The following is a 21773-nucleotide window of genomic DNA, read 5'->3' as shown; positions in this document are numbered from 1 at the left end:
TTTGGTGTAAGGGGCCTGGGCTACCAGGGCCTGAAGCTCACTGGCTCTACGAGCTGAAGTAACTGCCACCAAGAAAATGACCTTCCAGGTCAAGTACTTCAGATGGCAGGAGTTCAGTGGCTCAAAAGGAGGTTTCATCAGCTGGGTGAGAACGACATTGAGATCCCATGACACTGTAGGAGGCTTGACGGGGGGCTTTGACAAAAGCAAACCTCTCATGAAGCGAACAACTAAAGGCTGTCCTGAGATCGGCTTACCTGCCACACGGTAATGGTATGCACTGATTGCACTAAGGTGAACCCTCACAGAGTTGGTCTTGAGACCGGACTCAGACAAGTGCAGAAGGTATTCAAGCAGGGTCTGTGTAGGACAAGAGCGAGGATCTAGGGCCTTGCTGTCACACCAGACGGCAAACCTCCTCCATAGAAAGAAGTAACTCCTCTTAGTGGAATCTTTCCTGGAAGCAAGCAAGATGCGGGAGACACCCTCCGACAGACCCAAAGAGGCAAAGTCTACGCTCTCAACATCCATGCCGTGAGAGCCAGGGACCGGAGGTTGGGATGCAGAAGCGCCCCTTCGTCCTGCGTGATGAGGGTCGGAAAACACTCCAATCTCCACGGTTCTCCAGAAGAAGAGGGAACCAGATCTGACGCGGCCAAAAGGGAGCAATCAGAATCATGGTGCCTCGGTCTTGCTTGAGTTTCAACAAAGTCTTCCCCACCAGAGGTATGGGAGGATAAGCATACAGCAGACCCTCCCCCCAGTCCAGGAGGAAGGCATCTGATGCCAGTCTGCCGTGGGCCTGAAGCCTGGAACAGAACTGAGGGACTTTGTGGTTGGCTCGAGATGCGAAGAGATCTACCAAGGGGGTGCCCCACACCTGGAAGATCTGCCGCACTACCCGGGAACTGAGCGACCACTCGTGAGGTTGCATAATCCTGCTCAACCTGTCGGCCAGACTGTTGTTTACGCCTGCCAGATATGTGGCTTGGAGCACCATGCCGTGACGGCGAGCCCAGAGCCACATGCTGACGGCTTCCTGACACAGGGGGCGAGATCCGGTGCCCCCCTGCTTGTTGACGTAGTACATGGCAACCTGGTTGTCTGTCTGAATTTGGATAATTTGGTGGGACAGCCGATCTCTGAAAGCCTTCAGAGCGTTCCAGATCGCTCGTAACTCCAGAAGATTGATCTGCAGATCGCGTTCCTGGAGGGACCAGCTTCCTTGGGTGTGAAGCCCATCGACATGAGCTCCCCATCCCAGGAGAGACGCATCCGTGGTCAGCACTTTTTGTGGCTGAGGAATTTGGAAGGGACGTCCCAGAGTCAAATTGGACCAAATCGTCCACCAATACAGGAATTTGAGAAAACTCGTGGATAGGTGGATCACGTCTTCTAGACCCCCAGCAGCCTGAAACCACTGGGAAGCTAGGGTCCATTGAGCAGATCTCATGTGAAGGCGGGCCATGGGAGTCACATGAACTGTGGAGGCCATGTGGCCCAGCAACCTCAACATCTGCCGAGCTGTGATCTGCTGGGACGCTCGCACCCGCGAGACGAGGGACAACAAGTTGTTGGCTCTCGCCTCTGGGAGATAGGCGCGAGCCGTCCGAGAATCCAGCAGAGCTCCTATGAATTCGAGTTTCTGCACTGGGAGAAGATGGGACTTTGGGTAATTTATCACAAACCCCAGTAGCTCCAGGAGGCGAATAGTCATCTGCATGGACTGCAGGGCTCCTGCCTCGGATGTGTTCTTCACCAGCCAATCGTCGAGATATGGGAACACGTGTACCCCCAGTCTGCGAAGTGCCGCTGCTGCTACAGCCAAGCACTTGGTGAACACTCTGGGCGCAGAGGCGAGCCCAAAGGGTAGCACACAGTACTGGAAGTGACGTGTGCCCAGCTGAAATCGCAGATACTGTCTGTGAGCTGGCAGTATCGGGATGTGCGTGTAGGCGTCCTTCAAGTCCAGAGAGCATAGCCAATCGTTTTCCTGAATCATGGGGAGAAGGGTGCCCAGGGAAAGCATCCTGAACTTTTCTTTGACCAGATATTTGTTCAGGGCCCTTAGGTCTAGGATGGGATGCATCCCCCCTGTTTTCTTTTCCACAAGGAAGTACCTGGAATAGAATCCCAGCCCTTCTTGCCCGGATGGCACGGGCTCGACCGCATTGGCGCTGAGAAGGGCGGAGAGTTCCTCTGCAAGTACCTGCTTGTGCTGGAAGCTGTAAGACTGAGCTCCCGGAGGACAATTTGGAGGTTTTGAGGCCAAATTGAGAGTGTATCCTTGCCGGACTATTTGGAGAACCCACTGGTCGGAGGTTATGAGAGGCCACCTTTGGTGAAAAGCTTTCAACCTCCCTCCGACTGGTAGGTCGCCCGGCACTGACACTTGGATGTCGGCTATGCTCTGCTGGAGCCAGTCAAAAGCCCGTCCCTTGCTTTTGCTGGGGAGCCGCGGGGCCTTGCTGAGTCGCACGCTGCTGACGAGAGCGAGCGCGCTGGGGCTTAGCCTGGGCCGCAGGCTGTCGAGAAGGAGGATTGTACCTACGCTTGCCAGAAGAGTAGGGAACAGTCTTCCTTCCCCCGAAAAATCTTCTACCTGTAGAGGTAGAGGCTGAAGGCTGCCGGTGGGAGAACTTGTCGAATGCGGTGTCCCGCTGGTGGAGCTGCTCTACCACCTGTTCGACTGTCTCTCCAAAAATATTATCCGCACGGCAAGGCGAGTCCGCAATCCGCTGCTGGATTCTATTCTCCAGGTCAGAGGCACGCAGCCATGAGAGTCTGCGCATCACCACACCTTGAGCAGCGGCCCTGGACGCAACATCAAAGGTGTCATACACCCCTCTGGCCAGGAATTTTCTGCACGCCTTCAGCTGCCTGACCACCTCCTGAAAAGGCCTGGCTTGCTCATGAGGGAGCTTGTCCACCAAGCCCGCCAACTGCTGCACATTGTACCACATATGTATGCTCGTGTAGAGCTGGTAGGACTGAATCTTGGCCACGAGCATAGAAGAATGGTAGGCCTTCCTCCCAAAGGAGTCCAAGGTCCTAGAGTCCTTGCCCGGGGGCGCAGAAGCATGTTCTCTAAAACTCTTGGCCTTCTTTAGGGCCAAATCCACAACTCCAGAGTCATGAGGCAACTGGGTGCGCATCAGCTCTGGGTCCCCATGGATCCGGTACTGGGACTCGATCTTCTTGGGAATGTGGGGATTAGTTAAAGGCTTGGTCCAGTTCGCCAGCAATGTCTTTTTGAGGACATGATGCATGGGTACTGTGGACGCTTCCTTAGGTGGAGAAGGATAGTCCAGGAGCTCAAACATTTCAGCCCTGGGCTCGTCCTCCACAACCACCGGGAAGGGGATGGCCGTAGACATCTCCCGGACAAAGGAAGCGAAAGACAGGCTCTCAGGAGGAGAAAGCTGCCTTTCAGGAGAGGGAGTGGGATTGGAAGGAAGACCCTCAGACTCCTCGTCAGAGATATATCTGAGGTCTCCTTCGTCTTCCCACGAGGCCTCACCATCGGTGTCAGACACAAGTTCACGGACCTGTGTCTGCAACCGTGCCCGGCTCGACTCCGTGGAACCACGGCCACGGTGGGAGCGTCGAGAGGTAGACTCCCTCGCCCGCACCGGCGAAGCTCCCTCTGCCGACGTAGTCAGGGAGCCTTCCTGGGAGGCTACCGCAGTCGGTACCGCAAGTGGCACCGATGTCGGAGACCTCACCCCGGGCAAGGGGCCAGCCGGCGCCTCGCTCGACGGTACCGGAGGCGCAAGCACCCCCGGTACCGGAGGGGAAGGGCGCAACAGCTCCCCCAGGATCTCTGGGAGAACGGCCTGGAGGCTCTCGTGCAGAGCGGCTGTAGAAAAAGACTGGGAAGCCGATGCAGGAGTTGATGTCAGAACCTGTTCCGGGCGTGGAGGCTGTTCCGGGCTGTCCAAAGGGGAGCGCATCGACACCTCTTGAACAGAGGGCGAGCGGTCCTCTCGGTGCCGATGCTTACTGGGCGCCGACTCCCTCGGCGACCCAGAGCTTTCGGTGCCGACACGGGAAGGGGACCGGTGATGATGCTTCTTCGATTTTTTGGAGCGAAGCACATCACCGGAGCTTCCCGGCACCGACGAGGAGGACGTAGAATCCAGCCGTCTCTTCCTCGGGGCCGAGGCCGAAGAGGGTCGGTCTCGGGGGGGCTGTACCGCAGGAGCCCTCAGGGTAGGGGGAGACCCACCCGAAGGCTCACCGCCACCAGCAGGGGAATGGACAGCCCTCACCTGCACTCCAGACGAAGCACCACCGTCCGACGACATCAGCAGACGAGGAGGTCTCGATGCCACCGACACCGACGCAGCCTTCCGATGACGCCCCGATGCAGAGGGCCGATGCCTCGATGCACTCGGGGGCGAGGATGAAGGTCCAAGCGCCGACGACGTCGAGGCAGTCGATACTCCCGGTGCCGATGCCGACGAAGAGCCCGAGAACAAGATGTTCCACTGGGCTAACCTCGCTACCTGAGTCCGCTTTTGTAAAAGGGAACACAGACTACAGGCCTGAGGGCGGTGCCCAGCCCCCAGACACTGAAGACACGACGCGTGCCTGTCAGTGAGCGAGATTACCCGGGCGCACTGGGTGCACTTCTTGAAGCCGCTGGAAGACTTCGATGTCATGGGCGGAAAAATCGCGCCGGCGAGATCAAAACTCGAAATGGCACCACAAAAACAAAGAGAAGAAAACTTCGACCGAGGCCTAAGTAGGGCCTACCCCAACAACGAAAGAAAACTTACCGGGGCAAAAAACTCGAAGTACGGGGAGGGAGAAAACCAAGAGGCCTCCTCCCGACACCCTTCTTTTTTTTTTTTTTTTTTAAAGAACAAAGTCGAAAACGACGCGCGAGGTCAACTTTTTGGGGCGCGAACGGCGAAACACGACCGTACCGAGCGCGGACAAAAGAAGACTGGCCGGCACGAGCCGGTTCGGGCGGGAAGACGGCCGCGCATGCGCGGTGCGCATCGGCGCGCGAGGGCTAGCAAAGGCTTTTGCTAGTGAAGATTCCGATTGGAGGGGCTGCCGTGGACGTCACCCATCAGTGAGAACAATCAGCCTGCTTGTCCTCGGAGAAAATGTATCACTCCGGTTAACCCCCCTATCTCTCACAATACCTGATACCGTATTGCCCTTCCAGGGTGCTTCGTTCATCTCAGGATTTTTTGCTTCAGGTTCCATCCCTCCTCGCTGTTCATTTATCTTCTGTACATTCATGGACCTTTAAAGTAATGGGTCCCCTTCTTTGGGAGGCTGCCCCTCTGGCACTCAGGCTGGAGGCTGCCCTATCTTTGTTTAAGACTCAACTTCAGGCTTGTTTGCTATGGCTTTTGATTTGGGCCATGCTTTGTGGCCTGCCGGCTTGGCTGTTGCCTCATGATGCTGCTCTGTTTGCTGGATGTTCCTACACTCCTTTGTGTGTACCTCCTTTCCTATCTCCATTGTAGTTCTTTTTCTCCTATTAATTTATTTATTTAATGGTTAATATAAACCACTTTGACAGAAGCTTAAGTGGTATATCTAAGGTGAAGCCCCGGGATAAATAACAGACCTCATAGACCTACCAACCAGAAACATAACAAGTTCAGCAAGAACATACCTAAATCTCCACTACCTAAACTGCAAAGGACTTAAATACAAATCAACTTATGCATCCAGCTTTTCCTACATAAGCACACAACTATGGAATGCATTACCAAAAGCAATGAAAACAACATATGACCACCTAAACTTCCAGAAATCACTAAAAACCAACCTGTTCAAAAAGGCATACCCCACCGACCCAACTTAAATGCCTGAACCCTGCAACACAATCGTAACAAAGAGCGGAATGGCCATAACACAACTCTTCCTCCCTACGATCCCCTACTGTGTCTGTTATACATGAACCTCATTCTACCACTACATCACTTTGTAATTGTTCATACCGGAATTGGCAATCGCCATACGGTACTATGTAAGTCACATTGAGCCTGCAAATAAGTGGGAAAATGTGGGATACAAATGTAACAAATAAATAAAATAAAAACATCAAGACTTATAATAAACTTGGAGTTTGAATGAAGTTTAGCTTGTAACCCAACTGATGATTTGTAGCACCCAGAGGTCTGTTGTGATTAGGGCCCAGGCATCTTGAAAATGGAGAAGGCGACCTCATACAGGATAATTGTCAAAACTGAGGAACAGATTTAGAAGGTGCTGCTGAAGCAGATGACTGAAAGTTTCTGCCTCTTGGCTTGCTACAGTGAAAAGAGGGTTGATTGAAAGGTCGGGACTCAGTTTGATGAGTATATGGTTAGAACCTCTTTCTGTAGTAAGACTGTTGGTAGTATTGAGAATGATAAGGTTTACGAGAGTAAAGAATATATATGATTTCCTGTATCCAGAAAAGGAATCTTTAACTAGAGAGCTAAAGTCCTTGATAGTAGTACACTTGTCTTTGATTTGGGTCACAGCATCATTAACCTTATTCCCAAAGAGGTTGTCTCCCAGACAAGGAGCATCTGCTAGTCTGTCATAGAGATCCCCCCCTAAGGCCTGAAGTTGTAAGCCAAGCAACTCTGCGGGCTGCTATAGCAACAGCACCTAATCTGGAGGCTGTGTCGTAGGTGTCATCATCATTTTTAATAAGGTGTAAATTGCATTCTTCAATATCAGCCAGATGATCCGAGATGAAAGCTTTAGGATTGGATGATAGAAAATCAAAGATTTTGTTGAGCTGAGCACACTGAAAGTGAAGAATCTGCAGCTGATGAGCAATTATCCTTTCGGTGGACACAGCCCCCAGACAAACCTTTCTGCCATAACCTTAGGGTTTCTACCAGGAGGGTGTAAAAGATTTGTTTTAGCAAATCTTATCTTTTTAAGGACTTTATCCAGTACCATTGAATAGTGAGGCAGTTGAGATTTTTCATGTCCAGGTGCTGTTCGTACCTTGTATATAGAGTCCAGTCATTTTGAATAGGGGTTTTGCCAGATTTTGGACGGAATATCCTGAAGCACAGTATGAATTGGGATTAAAAAGGTCCTCTAGGCAAATCAAAAGACTTCGAGATAGCCTCAAAATCTCTCTCGTCTGGGAAACTTTCCGGGGAAAACAGCACAGTAACAGCAGAGGTGACACAAACCACACTATCAAGAGTAATGATGCTACAAGTTCCTTTATTATAAATATAAAAAGACTCGACATGGGCCTTGTTTCGACCTATTCAGCCTGCTTCAGGAGTCATAAGTATTGCCATACTGGGACAGACCAAAGGTCCATCAAGCCCAGCAATAAATTGAATGAATGAATGAATGAATGAATAAATAAATATCATAATGGATAGAAAGAGAATTGCATCAGAAAATTAATGCAAATAAAATGCCTGCATCATCCTTTTATATTTATAATAAAGGAACTTGTGACACCATTACTCTTAATAGTGTAGTTTGTGTCAGGTCTGCTATTTCTGTGTTGTTTTGACCTGAGAGCTGTGGAGGTTGGTTCTTCTGTTCTTGTCTTCAAATTTTCCGGGGAACCCAGAGCCAGTTCTTTAAGAATCTTTTGAATAAATTTAGTATAACCAGAGTCCATGGAAGAATCTGGTGGATTAGAATCCTTGTTGATTACGACACTGCCCTTTAAAGGCTGATTTTACCGTTAATCCTTAATTTCACCCTCTGAAACAGCATCTTCCTGATATTGGATTACATCTTCTTGAGAAGGAGAAAACTGCCACTATGGGGACTGAGGTGATGATACTTGCAGCAGGAGAGGGAATGTAGAGGTAGAAGGTAGAGCTCTGATATAACAGAGAGCTGAGCTGTGTGAGGGGGACAGCATAGCAGTCCGAGTGGCAGCCTTTGAAGTTGGTGAATCTAAAAGCAGTGGCTCTGCTATGATTAGTGCAGCCAGTCTGAAAACCTGGGGAACCAGGTTCGATTCCAACTGCAGTTCCTTGTGACTCTGGGCAAGTCACTTAACCCTCCAATGCCCCAGGTACAAAATGAGTATCTATATATAATATGTAAATCGCTTTCATTCTTAACACAGAAAGGCATTATATCAAATCACATATCCTTTCCCATTTGAATATCTGCCCTATTAATAGCAGTACTCATCAGTCTTGACAGATTTTGAAACACTTTTAATTTTCTTGTCTGGCCATGGCTTCGCTCCTGAGGGACAGCCAGAAGCAGCAGAGGGAGATTTAACTGTTGCTCCCACTGGCACTCTGCTAGAGCCCATGGGGACATTTTTGCTCTGTGTTTGTATCTTTGAAGAGCCCTCTGGTACCTGAGAAAGGCCCTTTGGGTCAGAACTAGTAATTGTCTAAGATATAATGTGAGAGCCTTCATTTGAGCGAAGAAGATAGAGGCTTGAGCTTCCGAACTGAAGCACAGAGGAAAAAAAACTTATTTGAATGTTATTGAGAGTCAGGCAAGAAAGCTAGGCTGCAGTTCTATTGGTTTAACTTTAACAATCATGCTAGGGTGGCTCAGGAAAACACCAAGTGTGTCTGCATTATCCTATATGTACATGGAGAAACCCTGGTATTGTTGGTTGTAGAGCCCTGTTAAGGGCTGGTAATTCTGAAGCTCAGCAGGCAAGTACTCCTAGATGCTCTTCTGAAGCAGGAGTCCTTGGGAGCAGTGCTTGAGGCATGTAATCCTTTGGGAGTAGCTCAGGGCAGAAGAAAATAGCCTGCAGAGACACTATTGGTGCATAAGGCTGAGATGAACAGAGGTAGCCCTCTAGTGGGAAACCCTGTTACTGGTGGTTGCAGAGCCCTGTTAAGGGCTGGTAAGTCTGAACCCCAGAAGGGAAAAACCCAAGAGGCTCCTCTTGAAGAAAGAACCAGCAAGGGATGAGGACACTGGGGTGCGACCGGCACTAGGGGTCTAGCGAGGAAGAATGATCCTGGTGTGTGGCCGGCACTAGGAGCTCAGCAGAGGAAGATAGCTCTTGAGAGGAAAGCCAGTCCTTGGAGCCCAGAGGAAGCTTCCAGGAGGCTGCAGCCACCAGCCCAGGGATGAGATCTGGGGGACTGGGTGAGGGTGGACCAGCGTGAAAAGGAGAGGAAGGACCTAGGCCAGTGATGGCGAACCTATGGCACGCGTGCCAGAGAGGGCACGCAGAGCCCTCTCCCTTGGCACGCGCGCCGTCACCATCACTGGTCCGCCCACTCTCCCTCCCAGTTCGGCCTTCCTCCCGCCAACCCAACGAGCAACAGGCCGCCCGCCAGTCCTCCCTCCCTCCCAGCACCAGGAACCCCCCTCCTCCTAAAATTTAAAAAGCGTACCTCCTCGGCTCGGAGTTTAGGCGGCGTGCGTCCGTAGCGGCAGCAAAGCGCGTGTGCTTCACTCGACGCGCCTTCGGCCTTCCCTGTCTCTCAAGCTGTGGTCCCGCCCATAGGCGCCGCCTTAACCCCGACTCCGAGCCGAGGAGGTACGCTTTTTAAATTTTAGGAGGAGGGGGGTTCCTGGTGCTGGGAGGGAGGGTGGGAGGGAGGCCTGATGGTGGGTGCTGGGTGGGAGGGAAGCCTGATGGTGGGTGCTGCCAGGTGCTGGGAGGGAGGGCAGGGGGGAGAGGAGGGTGGCTGGACATTTGTGGCTGGAGGGGAGAGGATGGTTGCTGGACATGGATGGAGGGCAAGAAATGAAGAAGGAAGGAGAAAAGTAAAGAAATTAATGGAAAGGAAGCCCTGGAAACGGAGTTAAGAGAACAGATAGAGAGCAGCAGAATCAGCGACTAGAACCAATATGGATAGAAAAACAAAATCACCAGACAACAAAGGTAGGAAAAATCATTTTATTTTCATTTTAGTGTTTGGAATATGTCGAATTGGAGAATTTACATCTGCTGTTTTATTTTGCACTGGGTATACTGGAGCTGTAACAGCTTACAGAAATGATTTATAATGGAAGAAAATCATGTTATTTTTTTCTCCTATACTAGTACATAAGTACATAAGTAGTGCCATACTGGGAAAGACCAAAGGTCCATCTAGCCCAGCATCCTGTCACCGACAGTGGCCAATCCAGGTCAAGGGCACCTGGCACGCTCCCCAAACGTAAAAACATTCCAGACAAGTTATACCTAAAAATGCGGAATTTTTCCAAGTCCATTTAATAGCGGTCTATGGACTTGTCCTTTAGGAATCTATCTAACCCCTTTTTAAACTCCGTCAAGCTAACCGCCCGTACCACGTTCTCCGGCAACGAATTCCAGAGTCTAATTACACGTTGGGTGAAGAAAAATTTTCTCCGATTCGTTTTAAATTTACCACACTGTAGCTTCAACTCATGCCCTCTAGTCCTAGTATTTTTGGATAGCGTGAACAGTCGCTTCACATCCACCCGATCCATTCCACTCATTATTTTATACACTTCTATCATATCTCCCCTCAGCCGTCTCTTCTCCAAGCTGAAAAGCCCTAGCCTTCTCAGCCTCTCTTCATAGGAAAGTCGTCCCATCCCCACTATCATTTTCGTCGCCCTTCGCTGTACCTTTTCCAATTCTACTATATCTTTTTTGAGATACGGAGACCAGTACTGAACACAATATTCCAGGTGCGGTCGCACCATGGAGCGATACAACGGCATTATAACATCCGCGCACCTAGACTCCATACCCTTCCTAATAACACCCAACATTCTATTCGCTTTCCTAGCCGCAGCAGCACTAGTATAATATTTTCAATGATATCTGTTTATATGCGCCATGGCTGGTGTAAGGGGTGTGGCTATCATAGGGGTGGAGTCATATGTGGTGACCTTGCCCATAATGAGTACCGGCACTTTGCGATAAATAATTCAATTTTGGGTTGCTATTTGGGCACTCGGTCTCTAAAAGGTTCGCCATCACTGACCTAGGCAATACAGCCATGCCCACACACAGACTTGACTAGAAACAGGGAAGGGCTTACAGCTATTACCTTGGCAATCCAGTCTGAAAGGGTTTAAAGGGGTGTAAAAGACTATAAGTTACTGGTTCTGAAGATCTGGGTTAAAGACTAATGCTGTTGGTTCAAGTGTACAAGTTAGAAGCTATTTGATATACTGGTTTAAAAGGTTAAGACTGTTGATGTTTGTTTATGATAACTGATTGTGGTAAGAAATCCTCATTTCTTAGGTGCATATGACAAGCGTATATAGAGGCCTATGTGAATAGTTCAATAAAACCTGTTTAATTTATTAGTCAGCCTTGTTCACAGCAATCTTTTGGATTTTTCCTGGGGGGAGGGGGAGAAGAAGGTAATCTCACCTGCTAGCACTTTCTTTCCCAGGTGGAGGCACTGAGCACCAAATGAGTAAAGGACCAACTGAGACTGCCCTTGGGAGTCTCCAGCTAGGTCGGGCCCCGGATCCAGGAATGTGGGGTGATAATAGGATGGGTTCATGCATAATTATCAGAGTCCTTCTTGTCTTTCTTCCTGATCCCACCACTGCTTTTTATTCTTTTGAGCCCCTGTTTTGTAGCAACAGATTTCTGGCTGAGAGGCATGGACCAGAGTCACATAGAGCAATAGATGCAATTCTCAAGCGACATGTGGAATTCACTTATTCCCCTACGCTGGGGGACTGGGAAGGGGCAGGGAATCTGATTACTGTCTTCACTAGACTCTTATTCCCCTACGCTGGGGGACTGGGAAGGGGCAGGGAATCTGATTACTGTCTTCACTAGACTCTTATTCCCCTACGCTGGGGGACTGGGAAGGGGCAGGGAATCTGATTACTGTCTTCACTAGACTCTTAGCTCCTGCAGGCCTGGGAAGCAGGAAATGGGTGCAGAAATCAAACTTGGCTGCCTGTGACAGAGTCCCTAACATTTTGACAATGGAAACAATCTGGCATGGAACAGCAGATTTATAGGATTGGATAATCTGGTAATAATACCACCTTGAGAAAGCAGGAACCTTGTAATAGAGTTGAAAGGATCATGAAAAAAAAAAAAAAAAGAAACTGCTAGAAGCTGGGAACTCACCGACTGCTTGTCTGTTCTTTGGTTGTGACTTTTTCCTGTTGTGATGTCCAGTGAACAGTAGCTTGGAGGTTTCTCTTCCAGACAATCAGGGTGGTAACCATTGTGACGACCACTGCGTCCCCGAGGACGATCACGTTCGTCCTCCGAGCTCCATGACCCGTGTCGTGATGGAGGAGAATAACTTCGCCGTTGACCTCTGTATCCTGAGGCACGTTCAGGGCTGCCCCTTCTTCCTGAACGATTGCCCCGTCTGTCTGGAGACCACCTCCTGTTTGAACGGCAATTTGAACGCCCTCTTGAAACCTCATAATAAGAGTCATCACTATAGCTGCCACGGTCCTGCCTGCGAATTGGCGATATGTCTCGCCTAGAAGCATTAGAGCCACTGTGGTAAGCATCTTCCCGCTGACCATAAGCACGGTTCTCTTGCTGTCTTTCACGAGATCCTCGATTATAGTTGCTGCTGTCCCCACTGAAGCGAAGATCCTCCAAGGCATGATTCCGCCTTCTGTCCCTTCCATCTTCCAGTGCATCCCAGGATCCCGCTCTGTTGATACGCTGGTGCGAGGAGTTGCTGGTCCTCTGGGATGCTGTGACATGTTCAACGATGGGAGGCAGTTGAATGACCCTGCGCTCCACTTCCCGCACTCCAATCTCACCAAGGGAAGACAGCATGCTTGGGTGGTGGCTGACACCACTGTAGTGATTGCCTGCTTGAAACGGCTGTGCTGTGTTGAGATTTTTGATTTCCGACTCCAGATATTCCAGAACTTTGTTGTTGGCAGGAGCATAGCTGGGCTGCTGCAACATCGGAAAGCTGTTCTGCAAGGAAAAATCTACATACACACAAGAAAAAGACATTAGAGGGCTTAAAATCTACCAAGAAAGGGGGCTGCACTAATATCCTAGGGGTATTATTATGTGCTGTCATGCGGGGAATCTGGATTTGTTTCCAAGACCTAAATTCAAGTAGTGGCTAGAGATGCTGAAAGTAGGTCTGTCAGAAAGGGCAAGTGATGAGGGTGATCGCCCAAAACACTAGGCCTGGGAGGTGCCAATGTTACGTGCTGCAGCTGTAGCAACAAGGGTTCTCTAGTGCTCCTGTGTGGCTGCTGCAATGCAGGCACATCATTGAAGAAAGACCTGGGCCAGTTGATCAGCCACCTACTCTGAGGGTGCCCGCCCCTACTGCCAGCCCTGACTCTCTCATGTCTGCCTGGCCCTGACCCATGCCTGCCTCGCTTAGATTACCACAGCCCAACAATAGGCCCGCTGCAGAGGCAGTGTCTAGAGCCCCTAGGACAAGAATTCATCCATCACACAACAGCAGCAACATCTACAGATGTGGTTCAGGATGTACCCACACTATGGCTCTCAAGAGGTTAATCAATGCAACAGCAGAATTACAAAGGAAGGAGTGCACACAGCCTAATCATGGGGAAAAAGTTAGGGTAGCTGAGAATGAAGGCCATGTAACTCTTTGGAACTGGGTTCTGATTGCAATAGAAGGCCAAAGTAACAAGGAGAACCCACTGTGTAAAATATAAAAGCACACATCCTCCACAAAAGGATAAGCCCTCTACTGAAGAAACACAAAGCTGCCCACAGTCTCAGAGACAGATCAACTCATACATTCAAAGGCTGCTATAATCCAACCTCCCCCTCCCTCCCCAATACTACTGCTAACACCTTAGCATATGCACCTCCCTACCATTGTCTGCCAGGGAAACCTGGGGGAAAGTCACTTCTTACTACTAAACATGAGAAACAGGACAGGTATTTCCCCATTAGGCTGTGCTGGGTATTTTAAGTGGCCTGAATTACTGCTCTTGGAAAGAAGATGCTGGGCTCAATAGACCAGTGGTCCGAACCAGCAAGGCAAGTTACAAGTTCTTATCTTATGACAGCACTCTGTATTTCCCATCTTAGTAACATATTAAATGACATCAGATAAAGACCTGAACGGTCCACCTAGTCTCCCTAACAGGGTGGCCAGAGACTCACATTTAACTCCATAATTGCTCACCACTCTCCCCAACCTTGTAGCTCGTCTTCAGAGAGCCCCTCACCTCTTTGCAGCAGAGGGTTGAGCTGGTATGAGGAATGATGAGAGTTTCTGTCTCCCCCAAAGTATACAGGCTTCTCTGTCATCCATGGCAGTGACCCCTGTAACTGCTTCATGTACCTGTGCCGGGCCAGTGCTGGGAAAATAAGCAGAGAGGCAAACAATTACTCAGTATTGGTCACCTGCTCAACTTGCAATTTGTACTGCATATGAAACATAAATAAATTGTATTTAAGTAAAATGTGTAACCTACTAATCTAACTATAGCTCATAGCTGCTCACAAAATAAATCAATAGCAATGCTGGATCATTTTAGAGCAATCTGCAGGGCCTGCCAAGGCCTGGGTGCAGCCAAATGTGTAGGCATACTGGAGATCTGGGCCCAACCCCAGAACAGGCAGCTACTATTCAGTTCTCTCGGAGTTGGTAGTACTACAGAGGCAGACCTCACAGGCCTTGTGATGGACGGTCTCTGGGTGACTCAACATCTGGATGCCATATAAATTATATGGTCTTAAAAATAAGCAGACTGAATTAAGGATAATGATGGTTGGGATCTGTAAGACTGTGCCTCCACCTGCCTCTCCATCTACATGAGGCAACAGGGAGGGACACCTGGACTACAGAGAAAGGGGGTGGATTAAAGGGTGAGGAGCTGTTTATAACTGTCCTATAGCACAGTGTTTCCCAAGTGCTGGCCCCTTGCCAGGAAGTGAATGCAAATCTCTCTCATGAATATTCATTGTGGATACCCTGAAAACCTGACTGGAAAGGGGTACTCCAGGACTGGACATGGGAAACACTGCCACAGCACACCACCTCAGGCTTCTTACTCCACCTGCCAATGTAGCAGTGAGGGAGTTTGATGGGAAGAGGACATGGGGTCATCTCTGAAGTAAATACAAGAGCAGAGAGAAAAACAGGACCCAAAGAGTGTTTTACAACTTTTGCAAACACAAGCTTATCATTGGCTTATTTACAATGGGGGCAATTTGATACACTAGGAGGAAGGGACCTGCTCAGGGTTACTTAGAGCAGTTCTGAAACCAGTTCTCGAGACATAACTAAACATCTCAGTTTTCAGGATATCTGCAAAGAATATGCACGAGATAGCTACGCATGCAAAGAAAGCAGCGCATGGAAACCTTAAAACCAACCTGGCTCAGTGTGTCATGGGGACTAACTTGAGAACACAGCCAAATTAGCAGGAGGGATGACTTATGTAAACTAGATCTGTCATGTCCAACAATGGCTGACACGCATTTATTTTTTAATCTGTTGCTGTGACAATACTTTTTTGTGTCTTCATTGAATGTTGTATTATTGGATTCTCAAGCCCATTTATGTGTTATTATCATCAGTGGCTGAGACGATTGATATTGACTCCTGAGGCAAGCATGGTAAGCGTCAAAACACAGGACTGTGTCGAGTCTTTTGGGTTTTTTTTAATGTGAGAATAAACCTGTTTGGATATACATCTGGTCTACCCACTACTCTCTTTTTGTATAATGTCCAACAATGGTATATCTGCTGCAAGGTATATATCTGTCTCCCTCCCTTCCAGGCTGCCACCAGTTATCCTCGATTAATACTGTATGACATTTATCCTCTGTATCAGTTGATTATGGAAGTGATCTGAGAATCAGCCACTAAGTGAATGCGGCTGGTAGACACCTAAAAAGCAGCAATTTTAGAGAGGCAAACTACATGCAGATTCCCTCTTCAAAAATCACCACTTAAAGTGGTAGCCATGTATGTATATTTATACCGGTTCCAGAGCAGGTATAAATACACACACGTATGTCTGCCGGGTTACGTACACACACAATTGCACAAAATTCGTAAAATGTAAAGACCCAATTCTGTCTTTGAAAATGTACATTTCTTTTTGAATTTTGATTATTCAGTAAATTTTCTAAAGTTCAAATACAAATTCAAAGGTGTAGACCTCTACTTTCATTGACTGAAAGACAACATAGCCAACAAGAAAAGCCAACACTTCTGATTCTCACTTCTCACTACAAGATTCGACTATTAACATCACATATCTAGGCTGTTCATGGTTAAACATGAAAAAACAGCTATTAAACTCATTTGTCATGCACAGAAGTTCAAACATGTTTCTACCCTGTTACATCCTACAATCAAATTCAAAATTGACTACTCCCCAGAAAAAGTCAGTTTTTTGGACACCACAGTTTCCATCAGCAATGGTTATATACAAACATTTATATACAGGAAACCTACAGACAGATGCAGTTATCGCCACAACTCCAGCTTCCACCCTTCATATACAAAAAAAATCCATTATACACAGCCAAGCTACAAGATACCATCGTATCTGCTCCAACCCAAGAGACAGAGACAAACACTTCAAAATCCTGACTGAATCCTTCAAACAAAAAGGCTACAATCTCCAAGAATGTTGCCTCCTCCCTTAAAATACCCAAGGAAAACCTATTGCAATACAAGGAAAAGAAAGCCACAGAGAGAATCCCCCTTGTAGTGACGTAAAACCCAGAGCTAGAAAAACTGAGAAGAATCATAAGATTTACAGCCACTACTCCAGGAGGATGAACTCCTGAAAGAGATATTCCTATCTCCACCAGTGCTGGCCTTCCGACAGCCACCCAACTCGAAACACAAACTAGTGAAAAGCAAGCTCCCGATAGAAAGAAGCAAGTGGCACACATCCTTGCAATATATCCAGCTGCAAACTATGTGAACACATTTCACAGGATCCCACAGTCATTCACAAAGGAAAAATATTCAACATAAGGGAATCCATATGATCATCTTCAAATGTGGTTTATGATGTAAAAAGTGTGAAGAAGGTGCTATATTGGAGAAACAAGCCAGATGCTAAAGACAAGATTTAATTTACAGAGACACCATATGAAGAATGCTAATGTCAGACAACAAAGAGAGCAGAAGAGAAACCAAAATAGACCAGATAAAAATCAGTGAGAGATGGTGTTACCCTGAGGGAGCTTGTCTCACAAATTAAGTTTATGCCTTTCATTCCATGAGAATCCTGGAGGCACATCTGTATACGTCAATTTGAAGACCCCTGAGGAAGGCCTGTTGGCCGAAACACGGACCGTGTAGGGTCCTAATAAACTTCTTTGGTGCTCTTACTCACTATGGTTTTTATCTGGTCTATTTTGGTTTCTCTTCCGCTCTCTTTGTTGTCTTATATTTTTTGCGGGAGACTTGGACCTTCTTTTTGTTGGAATGCCAATGTCAACCAGGATGTCAACTCTATGGGACAACACTTTACAAAACCAGAATACTGCATCAATGATTTTATGGTAAGGATATTAAAATAAAACTTTAAGACAATCCAGGAATGTAAGACCTTTGAAGTCAAAATGATTAAATATTTTGACACCTACCAGACAGGACTTAACAAAGATCTTAGTTTTCTATCCATTATAAACCATACAATTCTAATGCCTTGTCACTCTCTTATCTACAATCCATCTCTCCCTGTCTCTCAAACACCCAGCTTTTCCTGTTTCACACCTAACTCACCCCACTCCACCCTCTTCCTGTGAGACCATCATTGGAATGCTTTTGTGCTTCACTTACATATACTGATATTTATCAACATTTGCTTATTTCTGATCTGAAGAAGGGTTACCTTCGAAAGATAATCAAAAAATGTATTAAGTTAATCCAATAAAAAAAGGTATCATCTTATTTTCTTTTCTCTGTTTTTATTTCTATTTATCCCCTGTTACAGAAATTCCACTGGCTGCCCATTGTATACTGGCAATCCCTTACTGTCCCCCGTCTCCTTCATTCTATCAATGACCACCGCTTGGTTCTCCCAAAACCTCTGAAATTCACTTGTCACTGTGCTTTCTTTTTCATTGCTCCTTTCCTCTGGAAATTTTTTTCCTCTTCGTCTTTGGGCTGAACTATCATTTAAAAGTTTCAAGTTAGCTTTAAAAACTTGGCTCTTTAAGCAGGCTTTCCCAAATTCAGACTGAATCTTCAAGTAGGTAGAGTTTGGCGTTACTGTTACTACCCCCAGCCTAACCTCCCTTCCTTTGTTCCTACTTCCCTTTCCTCTCTCCCTTCCCCTTCTCCTTCTTTATTTTAGTTTGTCTTGTTGTGAATGCCCTAGATTGATTGCTTCACACTTTTTCCTATCAATATTATAGAGTTCCTTTCCTAACTGAAATGGAGGAGTGGTCTTGACATACAGGTGGCCGGTTCAAATCCCACTGCTGCTCCTTGTGATCTTGGGCAAATCACTTAACCCTCCATTGCCTCAGGTAAGAACTTAGATTGTGAGCCCTCCAGGGACAGAAATACCCAGTGTACCTGAATGTTACACACCTTGAGCTACTACTGCAAAAGGTGTGAGCAACATCTAAATAAATAAATAAATAAACTCTTATAGTTTTTAGATTGTAAACCACCCAGTTCTGCAGGTCAGCTTCAGCGCTATAGCAAGTTTTAATAAACTATCTTTTGCTCCCCACTCCTCATCCCTCCCAGTCCTAGGCCCACCCTCATCACAAACATATGCAGATTCAAAATCCTCTTACTTGTGTATATGGTGGTCAATGTGCCCAGCCCACGCTTTACACCTAGGAAGCTTTTCTAAAACAATCTCACCTTCTTCTGGACAGCAGCACTTGGTAGGGCAACAGGGGCAGCGCACATAGCAGCAGCAACAATGGGGACAGCACTGGCACCAGCAGACAGTGATGAACACGAAGAGGAGGAGACCTCCCATGATGATGAAGAGCACCGTCAGCCAATCTAGGGAGGAGAGGTATTAAAACATCAATAAGAGGCCCACTGGGATTTCTTTGATGTCCGATCACCTAGTGTGGCACCAACTGGCAACTGTACCGTGTGCAAAGTGCTGGTGCTCATATGCAGACAGAAAATCTACTATTTCTGGGATAAGCAGTATAGAATGTTTTGTACTTTTTTGGGATCTTGCCAGGTATTTGTAACCTGGATTGGCCACTGTTGGAAACAGGATGCTGGGCTTGATGGACCTTTGGTCTTTCCCAGTATGGCAATACTTAGGTACTTATGTAACCCACAATTGCATATTCCTTATGTTGACATTTCAGTCGGTATCAAGCAGTAGTTAATAAAGGCAGAAAAGATTAACTGGTTCATCTAGTTCGCCAAGGATATATCCCACCTTCCAGCCACACAGTGGGACTCCCTGTGAGATTTCTCCTCAGCCAAGAAAGTCTATTGTATCTCATTTGTTCGCCACCATCTTGGCTTGAACAGCCAAAAAATCCACTTAGCTCCCTCCAGCTCCCACCTTTCCTCATGTTTAACCACAGAGCACTATAATAGCCTAATCTAAATAACCAGCAATAGTAGCACCGTGTTTCAGCCCACTTCTGACCATAGGCTGAGCGGGCTCTAGTGTTATCCTACTGCGCACAGGGAGATGTACTTCTGCTTTTCATGGGAAAAATCCAGTGCTTTTTTTTGTAGGAAAAAAGGTGCTGGTACTCAGACAGTGCCAACCTTAATGGCGGGGTCACTATCTATGGCCCCATCCCTACAGTAGCCACACCCATTTTACCAGCCATGGAGCATATGAAAAGGTATCATTGAAAATTTGAGTACACAAGTCCCTAGGCCCAACAAAAGAACCCTTAAAATTGTCCATAAACTAATAAAATATGTAGACAAAAAAATCAGCTGAAACTCCCAAAAACCAAACTCTGGCATTCAGGTTAACACCAGAAAAACAAAAATATATTCCCCTTGTTATAAAAATAGCAGACATAAATTTCAAATATTCCATTCACTGCATTACAAAGTAACAACTAGAAATAAAACAAAAAAAAAAATTTTAGCACAGCTTTCACACTACTTTATCTTAAAATAAAATTATTTTTTCTACCTTTGTTGTCTGGCCTTGTACTTCTTTCCATTTGTTTGGTCCCAGTCTCTGGTTTCTACTTTCCTTGTCTTCTCTTAACTCTATTGCCAGGATTTCCTGCTTGTCATTTTTCTCTCCTCTTTTTCCTTTCAGCTTTGATTTTATTTTCTGCCTTTATCCACGTTTAGGGCCCTGTTTACCAAGGTGCGGTAGCGTTTCTAGCGCATGCATAAAATTAGCGCTTGCTGTATAGATGCCCATAGTAATATTATGGGCGCCTACACAGTTGGCGCGTGCTAAAAATGCTAACGTGCCTCTAGTGCGACTTAGTAAACAGGGCCCCTAGTTCTTTATTACTATCCCAGCATCTCTCTCCTTGCCCCTTTTCTCCCCATCAGCATTTCTCCCCTTGTCCCCTCTTTCCTCATCTAGTATTTCTCCCCTTGTCCCCTCTCTCCGCATCCAGTATTTCTCCACTTGCCCCCTCTTCTCCCCATCCAGTAATTCTCCCCTTGCCTCCTCTCTCCCCATCCAGCATTTCTCCCCTTGTCCCCTCTCTCCTCATCCAGCATTTCTCCCCAGGTCCACAGGTATAGTATGGCAAGAGCCAGGACTAGATAAGGCTGTTCAAGAGGTGAGAGTGGAAATGATGTGGACCCAGCCAGCAAACCTGCAGCCACTATTAAAAAGAAGAGCTGCCATAATTTTTCATGGAAAATCTGAGAAAGAATGAAAAGAAAAAGGGGAAGGTTTAGGAGAAAGGAACACAGAGTGTGCTCTGATCATTGCTGTTCCTCAGGTGAAAAAAATAGCCATTGTACTCTTGGGGAGAGATATGTGCTGCTTTTGTGGAAACAGCTTGTGGCCTAGTGGGAAGCAGCTTTGGAAAGTGCTATGGGGGGATACAACATCTGGTTCTCTCAGCTCCATGGCACCATGCAGTGCTTGTGGAAGAACACAGCATAGACCATGTATAATTGCTACTGATGGGAAGCAGTAAAGAGGGGGCTTGAACAAAAGAGAGAGAGAGAAATTAGGATACTGGAGAAGCAAGTCCTGAGTGGTGTAGGTACTTACGCAGCACAACTAATTTAACTTCCTTGTCAGGGTCACCTGAGGTATCTCCCGGAGCTTCCACTGTGCAGTAGTAAACACCATGGTCCCACCACATCACTTCACTGATGAGAAGATCAGCTCCTGTAGAGACAGACGACATGGCATCACAACTCTACATATAGTCCTTACTGAGGTTAAAACACAGTACCATAGAAAATGAAGGCAGATAAAGAACATGTGGCCTATCCAGTCTGCCCCTCTATACCAACTACTATGCACCACAGAACCTCGGGATGCAGCACATACATCTCCTCCCTGGGATGCTGGTCAGGTGGAACAATGCAATGGGGTAGGAGTAGCTTAGGATTAGAGTAGTGGGCTGAGAACCGGGGAAGTCCAATTCAAATCCTACCGTGGCTCCTTGGAATCTTGGGCCACTCATTTGCCTCAGATACAAACGTAGACTGTGAACTCTCTGGGGACAGAAAAATACCTAGTGTATCTGGATATTACTCACCTTAAGCTACAACTGAAAAAGGATGTGAGCTGGGGGAAGGCGGATGACATCACAAGCCAAGATGGATGGCTGAGCTTTGTTCTGCATATACAATTGACTCTATTGTCATATTAGGGATGACCTGTGGTAGTTCTATCTTCTACTAAATAATAGGGCTCTTGAATAGCTGTTCATCCACTCCATGTGATCATGCCTATATGAGCATGTGTCTCTGTCTTCATTGGCAGGTTTCAAAAGAAGGTGGAAGGGATTT

General features: G+C 47.2%; 1 protein-coding gene across 2 annotated transcripts in view; it reads right to left on the bottom strand.

Annotated features, from left to right (window-relative positions):
• ILDR1 (immunoglobulin like domain containing receptor 1) overlaps positions 1-21773 on the bottom strand; it is an 81855-nt gene that overhangs the window by 12154 nt on the left and 47928 nt on the right. For both annotated transcript variants that reach the window (XM_030203967.1, XM_030203968.1), the window contains exons 4-7: positions 21025-21144; positions 18702-18848; positions 14077-14208; positions 12008-12843 (exon numbers count right to left, since the gene is read on the bottom strand). In XM_030203967.1, the coding sequence (XP_030059827.1) occupies positions 12008-12843; positions 14077-14208; positions 18702-18848; positions 21025-21144 (1235 nt within the window). The remainder of the gene's footprint in view (positions 1-12007; positions 12844-14076; positions 14209-18701; positions 18849-21024; positions 21145-21773) is intronic.

The sequence above is a fragment of the Microcaecilia unicolor genome, chromosome 5, assembly GCF_901765095.1.
Source record: "Microcaecilia unicolor chromosome 5, aMicUni1.1, whole genome shotgun sequence".
In the NCBI taxonomy this organism is placed as follows: domain Eukaryota; kingdom Metazoa; phylum Chordata; class Amphibia; order Gymnophiona; family Siphonopidae; genus Microcaecilia; species Microcaecilia unicolor.
This window is presented reverse-complemented; position numbering and strand designations above follow the sequence as displayed.